This window comes from Sinocyclocheilus anshuiensis, unplaced genomic scaffold, assembly GCF_001515605.1.
Source record: "Sinocyclocheilus anshuiensis isolate Anshui unplaced genomic scaffold, SAMN03320099.WGS_v1.1 scaffold1838, whole genome shotgun sequence".
NCBI classification, from domain to species: domain Eukaryota; kingdom Metazoa; phylum Chordata; class Actinopteri; order Cypriniformes; family Cyprinidae; genus Sinocyclocheilus; species Sinocyclocheilus anshuiensis.
This window is the reverse complement of record NW_015546122.1, coordinates 257,691-265,374: the sequence shown is the minus strand read 5'-3', so window position 1 is coordinate 265,374 and position 7,684 is coordinate 257,691. Positions and strand designations below refer to the sequence as shown.

The 7,684-nt window shown below is 39.1% G+C and overlaps 1 protein-coding gene across 2 annotated transcripts in view; it reads left to right on the top strand.

Annotated features, from left to right (window-relative positions):
• Window positions 1-1,864: 1,864 nt before the first annotated feature.
• The window catches only part of kif5aa (kinesin family member 5A, a), a 45,272-nt gene continuing 39,452 nt past the window's right edge, over window positions 1,865-7,684 (top strand). The window contains exons 1-10 of one of the 2 annotated variants that reach the window (XM_016502850.1): window positions 1,865-2,199; window positions 3,069-3,156; window positions 3,301-3,374; window positions 4,621-4,725; window positions 4,827-4,875; window positions 4,963-5,018; window positions 5,116-5,203; window positions 6,236-6,360; window positions 7,098-7,202; window positions 7,283-7,431. In XM_016502850.1, the coding sequence (XP_016358336.1) occupies window positions 2,071-2,199; window positions 3,069-3,156; window positions 3,301-3,374; window positions 4,621-4,725; window positions 4,827-4,875; window positions 4,963-5,018; window positions 5,116-5,203; window positions 6,236-6,360; window positions 7,098-7,202; window positions 7,283-7,431 (968 nt within the window). In that variant the 5' untranslated portion in view covers window positions 1,865-2,070. The remainder of the gene's footprint in view (window positions 2,200-3,068; window positions 3,157-3,300; window positions 3,375-4,620; window positions 4,726-4,826; window positions 4,876-4,962; window positions 5,019-5,115; window positions 5,204-6,235; window positions 6,361-7,097; window positions 7,203-7,282; window positions 7,432-7,684) is intronic. The other variant, XM_016502851.1, reaches the window with a different exon arrangement.

Genomic DNA, 7,684 nt, shown 5'->3' with positions numbered 1-7,684 from the left:
GGTTAAGATTTGCTTTATATATGCTTTAAAAATCCCATGTGCTTGCTCAAGCTGTTAGTAACTGCGTTTTCAATTTAAATTCTCATATACAATTTAAATCAGGCCAGTCAATTGATGGTTTTAATTATCACAATGAAGGAAGTCTTAAAAATGAATAAGACATGGATGCAATGATTTGTCCATCACTAGAATGTCACAGTGACATCAGTCTGACTCAAAACTCACTCAAGCTATGTTTCTCAGTTATTAACATGTCAGTTGTGGACATTCATTACTATTGATTTGATCTCATAACTAGACAATATAACATAACGCCCTTGCAGTTCTGCAGGAACAGGTAGCTAAACTCAATCAAATCACAGTCACTGCATTTTTATCAGTGTTTAGTATCTCTCTCTATATTACATTACAATGAGATTTTCGATTTACTGATTTTATGTTACTTTATGTATGCTGTTTTCTTTGTTTTATTATTTGATTTACTCATTTATCATTTGATCATAATCATTTGATCATATAATCATTAGATCATTCAATTTTCCATTGCTTTTGATTTTGTATAATAACATTTGTTGGATATGTGCTGGTCAGATGAAGTTTGGACAGGTGAAGTAAGGATGAAGTTCAGACAATGTCTGAGCCTTAAAACATATGCAACTAAGATTGAGCAACTTAGCATGTGTTCCATTTTAATTTGTTAAATTGTACTGCGCCTTGGTACACTTTAATTTGATTTAATAGTAACACGTCAGGAGATTGTAACCTCTCCTAGCAATCAGAAAATGCTAGTAACTGTTGAGTCTGTGTATATCTGTATATCTATGTGTTTGTTTATATCTACACTTAGCAACCAGCAACCTGTAGCCTACATTGTATTTACAGTACACCAGTATTTATCAGTTCATGCATTCCAACAAATCAAACCCAAGCATTTGTCTAATTAATTAAACATGTCATCTAATATATTTGATTGGATTTCAAGGAGTAAAACAGTGTTTCAGTGTCACAGTTGTCTCTTTTGAGAAAACTTTTCCCCCCTTAAATTAATCTCAACATACCTGCATATTTTTTTTAAAGTTAATATATTATTTTATATTACACATTACATTATAATAGTATTAAATGTGTTTGTTTTGCATTAATTTGTTTTTATTTTTTGTTATTTTATTATTCATTTTATATTTAATATTTATGTAATTTGTTGCTACGGTTTAGGTCTGCATTTGAACTAAAACTACTATGTTCTTTAATTAATAAGTAGTTATAATATCTGGTGGCTGGAGCTACAACAATAAAATTGTGCATAACACCCATTTGGAAAAAAAGTGGCTCAGTTTTTGACAATACATGCATACGATTTTGTGTCAGTACGCTGGACTCTGTTGTCCTCTGACGACGGATGCAAAATGTGAAGCTAAAAACTATAAAAACATGCTTTGTCCTCCAGAGGGCGCTGCAAGCCTCCTTTGGACAGCATTCAAATCTCGAGACTAATTTGTTTTTAAGGATGGTATTTGTGCGATGGAAATTATAAGCGTCTCTAGTTTGGCTGCTTGAGGTATAAATGGAAATCCCTGTCAATCTTGATGTAAATGATCAAATAATCCGTATCCAGAAACCGGCTGTGATTGGTCCATCCTGAGCAGCGCTGAGGAAAGTAACACGCAGCACGTGACAGCGGGTCTACGTTCTTCTTCAGCAGAACAGATTACTTCTAATTAATTATGATTAGTTTCTTAATAATAACAGCGAGATGCCCGACGCGAGTGTATTTAAGTGCCACCGGGCGGTGAAGCGCTGATGAGCCTCCAGCGGACACGCCCTGCTGCCTCCCTCCCTCCGCATCCCTCACGACAACAGCCTCAGCCTCAGCATCAGCTTCAGCTTCAGCAGCCTCCTCCTCCACAATCACACGAGCAGCTGCCTGCGAAACAGCCCAGACACAACCACCGCATCCCACGACTTCAGCGGCGTTTGAAGCTTAGGCCACTGCGCTAACCTTACCGTCTCGTGTTTCGATATAAACATAGCATTCCGTTTTCATCTAAATTCCCGTTATCGTCTAGCATCATGACGGACGCAGTAGCTGAGTGTAATATTAAAGTGCTCTGCCGCTTTAGGCCTCTCAATCAGGCCGAGATCCTGCGCGGCGACAAATTCCTGCCGACCTTTCAAGGGGACGACACCGTCATCATCGGGGTAATGTTTCTGATCTGTGATTATTAAAGCGGATCCCGCAGTTAAACGCGCAGCTCTAAATGATGGCAGTGATGCTGAGTGAACGGCTCGTGGCTGGGTCAGCATGACGTCAGCACATCTAGAGGCTGTAGGCCTCTTCATCCTCTCAGTCTTATTACAGTCATCTTCCTCCTGACAGACCTTCTTCATATATGCGATGTATATATTCTTCATAGTGAGAGTGCATGAATGCAGGGAGTGGCCGATGATGGCTGGCTGTTTTTTTGATTAAGGAAATGTATGGTTAAAGGTGATGCAAGTATGCAGTACGTAATGCTTATACCTTTATAAGCATTACGTACCTTATGTCATAAGGGTCAATTTTTTGAAATTGAGATTCATGCATCATCTGAAAGCTGCTTTGTTAGGATAGGACAATATTTGGCCGAGATACAACTATTTGAAAATCTGGAATCTGAGGGTGCAAAAAAATCTAAATATTGAGAAAATCATCTTTAAAGTTGTCCAAATGAAGTTCTTAGGCATGCATATTACTAATCAAAAATGAAGCTTTGATATATTTACGGTAAGAAATTTACAAAATATCTTCATGGAACAATGATTTTTGGCATAAAAGAAACATGTATAATTTTGACCCATACCATGTATTGTTGGCTATTGCTACAAATATACCCCAGCGACTTCAGACTGTTATTGTTCTCCAGGGTCACATATTGGATAAAGCTGGAATGACACGGTTTATAGCACGTCTGTATGTCTCTGTGACGTGATTAGTGGCCTGATCAATACCTGAGTGAGACCAAACAATGACTTTTCTTTTTTCCTCCGTGTCTCTTCTCTTCCTCTGTGTGGGTTTTATGGGTGTGCAGGGAAAACCGTACGTGTTCGACCGCGTGTTTCCCACCAACACCACCCAAGAGCAGGTGTACAACACCTGCGCCAAGCAGATCGTCAAAGGTCAGTGTGCGACGCCCTGCATGCTCACTCGGCATATTTCTGACCATTGATTACGATGTGACTGTCTGTGGGGATAATGTTTAGCAGACGCTCCTCAGAGGAAATCGGTTCTCTGATGTTCAGCTGTGTGTGTGTTTGATGTAGATGTGCTGGGAGGTTACAACGGCACCATCTTCGCTTATGGACAAACCTCTTCTGGAAAGACCCACACCATGGAGGTACAGTTATATTTTAGATGACATAATGATTATAATTTTAACACTTTTACATTATTGCACAATTTTGTACCCGTAAATGACTCAGATGCATCAGACGACTGATATCATCCATACACAGTGTGCTTGCAACAAAATGAACATCAAATATTATTGGCCAGTTTCCCTGTAAGCACTCACAAAACCAATCACAAGAAAATGCATGCTTTATATCGAAATGTAAGAACGATACCTGATAAATTCACAATAGATTTTTAAGTTCGTTTTAGACTCAAGGCTTTACAGTCATGGTTCACAACTGGTTTAACATCAGGACCCAAATTGTACATCATTTTACCAAGTGGCAACCCTCCACTGTACCAAAGTCATCTACCTATAATAAAAAAGACCTTACTGTCAATGTTGCAGATATTTAGCGTAACACAAATACAGTTTTGCTTTCTAAATACACATTATGGTCAGCACAAACCATGTGTACATTTATTGCAGTGTCAGAGTCAGCAGCTATGTTTCCATCCACTTATTTTTATGTGCATTTTGGAATTTGGCATAAAAAAAAACGCTGGATGGAAACGCCAAGATGCGCATAAATTCTAAAACATGCGCATTAAAAACATATGCGCACAATTTAATAGGATAAACTTTTTTAAAGTTATATTGATGGGCTTTTATGCCTTTAATGGACAGGACAATAGAGAGCAGACAGGAAAGCATTGGGTGGAGGCATCCGCCTCCGAAAGCAATGACTGCATTTATTGTGTTTCATCTGCTCGCTCGAGGCACAAGTAATTTATTATATAAGAAAATGATTATATTTAGTGGCTTCTCCTTCTTTTCTTAGTGATATTTAGTGCTAGTTTATCAGAAAGTGACGATTTTGTTCTCTTTGACTCGTTGGATGGAAGTGGTGCTTATTATGCGATATTCCAGTTTTGCGCTCAAGTTAATTTCGCATCTTTGGATGGAAACATAGCTAGTGTCTGCTTCACCTTGTGCAGTTTAAGGTTTTCAAGGATGGAACTTGTCTTTCTGTCTAATTTGACTTCTTTCTACCATGTGATAGATAAACTGGCAAATAAAATTATTTTGCTTAATTTATCTAATAAATAATACACAATGATAAACAATAACAAAAAAAATCAGTTCATTTTGTTATAATTTGTTTAGTTAGAAGCACTGCTGCACAGGTCGATTAGACTAAGCTGAATTGTAATAATTGAAGTCAGTTTGACTGTGATGGCACTTCCAGGGCAACCTCCACGACACGCAGCAGATGGGCATCATTCCCCGCATCGCAGAGGACATCTTCAACCACATCTTCTCCATGGATGAGAACCTGGAGTTCCACATCAAGGTACACAAAGGGCACAAACGAATGGCATATTATCCATCATCTAGTTATAAACCCGCCCGATCTATGGTGCTCTCAAAATAACCAGTGTTTGATTTTCTCAGGTGTCCTACTTTGAGATCTATATGGAGAAAATCCGGGATCTTCTGGATGGTTTGTAGAAAACAGAGAAAGTGCAGCGTGCCAAATTCACTGCAATGGTTGTTATATTATTCCTCATTGTGCTTCTTTCCTCTTCAGTCACGAAGACCAACCTGTCTGTGCATGAGGATAAGAACCGCGTCCCTTACGTGAAGGTGATTTTCCGGACCTCCGGCAGCGTGTTTTGTGAGGATGTGAGTTAATCAGAATGAACCGTAATGAAGCAGCTGTTTTGTGTTTGTGTGGCGTCAGGGCTGCACCGAGCGCTTCGTGTCCAGTCCTGAAGAGGTCATGGACGTCATCGACGAGGGAAAGTCCAACCGGCATGTCGCTGTCACCAGTGAGCGCTTTTGTCATTGTTCTCAAATTCAGTTCAACTTCATTCACTCACAGCACTTCGGGTTAAATTTTTCAACATACAGTGTGTGATTACTAGAATTTTATAATCACAATAATGGCACTTTTCCACTGTGTCGTACGACTCAGCTTGGCTCGGTTTGCGTTTCCACTGCAGTTTAGTACCGCTTTAGAGAGATTATTCACATGTCGTTATAGTTGCGCCGCCGCGACTCCTGAAACACTTTTTCATTCCGCGTCGCCCCATCAAGCTCTGGCTGGATCCGCTCCTCTGCTATCAACGAGAGGAACGTCTGTACTTCCTCAACAGACAACAAAACCACTTTTTGGTTGTTAAAAAAAAGGTGCGCTCGTTCAAGACAGTTGCGTTTGATCCTCCGCTGGCTGTGCTGATTTAAATCTAGCGGTTCTGTTGTGTCCACTGTTGCCAACTCTCGCGAGACAAATAAGCAACCGCAGCCTCAAAAGCAAGCCCAAAACAAGCCCAATATTTTTTGGGTGATTTATTATCATCAATATTATTTATTATCAATTATGTATTACCGATAAATGAGCCTGCAACATATTAAACTGAAACCACTCTTTTATCTGAAAATCAAAAACAGAAGTTATTTTACAAAAATCAGCAAACTGCAAAAGTGAACCGTACCGAACCGTACCATGCAGTGGAAAAGTGTGTAAATTACAGTCGTGATACCTTCATCTCAATCTGACAGTTCAGTCACATTAAAAAAGAACAGCACAGTGGAGATCTTATGCTTGAAATGCACACTGTGTTTATATACATATACCGTTCAAAAGTTTTTGAGCTTTTTTGTTTTTTAGTGTTTTATACTCATCAAGGCTGCAAGAATACAGTATAAACTGTTTTTAATTTAAAATAACTGTTTCAAATATATTTTAAAATACAATGTACTTCTGCAATGACAAAGCTGAGTTTTAATGAATTATATTTTAGACTTGTATGATGCATATTTGAGAATGAGCTGCAAACGAGATGCTGTTCTGTTGTCAGATATGAATGAGCACAGCTCTCGCAGTCACAGCATCTTCCTGATCAACATCAAGCAGGAGCACGTGGAGACGGAGCAGAAGCTCTGTGGAAAGCTCTACCTGGTGGATCTGGCTGGCAGTGAGAAGGTCTTTTGTCTTTCGTTGTATGAAGCATCGTGTCGTCATGTTTAAAGGCATAGTTCACCCATAATGAAAACACTCATTTACTCCCCCTTATGTCGTAGCAAAACTGTATGACTTTCTTCCTTCTAGGGAACACAAAATATATTTTAAGAACATTTGGTTGCATATGACATTAGACTTTCATTGTATGGACAAAAAACACACAAGACATTGAAATTATACATGCAAATAAAAAGGAATAAAGCCTCATCTAGACCCAGGGCTCATAGAGCTCATTTGACCAAGGCCTTTATGCAGAAGATGATAGCAACTGCTTAGCGATGAGCTAAAACAAAACAAAACACACTAAAAACAATGACCTAGAAACCACTGTAATCTGGCATTCCAGTTATAACTGGTTACATTGTTTAGAGAAATGAAAATGATTTATACTGTAGCTTTATGACATTGAAAACACTTGATTTAGAGGAAACATGGAATGTAAAAAAGCGTGATGTTGCTATATATTATAGAGGTATTAATACTAATGTGTGCTTTATAAGTATGCTAGTGATATGAAAGTGGTTGCCGAGCAACACACAGAAGTAAACAAAGGTGTATGTTTCGAACACGGCTCAACCAATCAGAATCAAGGACCGGAACTATCCGTTTTACAAATGCTAATAAAGAATTAGCTAATAGTGAGAAGTGTTCCCTAATCTGAAGTGTTACTGTTAAGCTTGTTTATGGTGTATTTTCAGGTCAGTAAGACCGGTGCGGCTGGAGCCGTCCTGGATGAAGCTAAAAACATCAATAAGTCTCTGTCTTCTCTCGGCAACGTCATCTCTGCTCTTGCTGAAGGAACTGTAAGTGCTCGCAAACGCACACATCTATGACCGTGCATATTGGTGTTAGCTTACGTAATGTCCCTGGTTTGTGTGAGCAGAAGACGCACGTGCCGTACCGCGACAGTAAGATGACCCGGATCCTGCAGGACTCTCTGGGAGGAAACTGTCGGACCACCATGTTCATCTGCTGCTCTCCCTCGAGCTACAACGACGCTGAGACCAAATCCACCCTCATGTTTGGACAGCGGTACCTCCAGCACACACACACATGCATTCACATCTGCACAACAGTAGTGCAAAACAGTGGTCGACCGATATGGGTTTTTTGACAGCCGATACCGATGCCGATATCTTGGAAAGCAGAGTGGCCGATATAAAGCCGATATAATTTTATTTATTTTAATTCATATTTAAGAAATTTGAAATCATTTGAAAATGGATTAAAAAATAAATGTGTAAAATAAACATACTTATACTCTAGAAGACAAAGTATTTTTCAC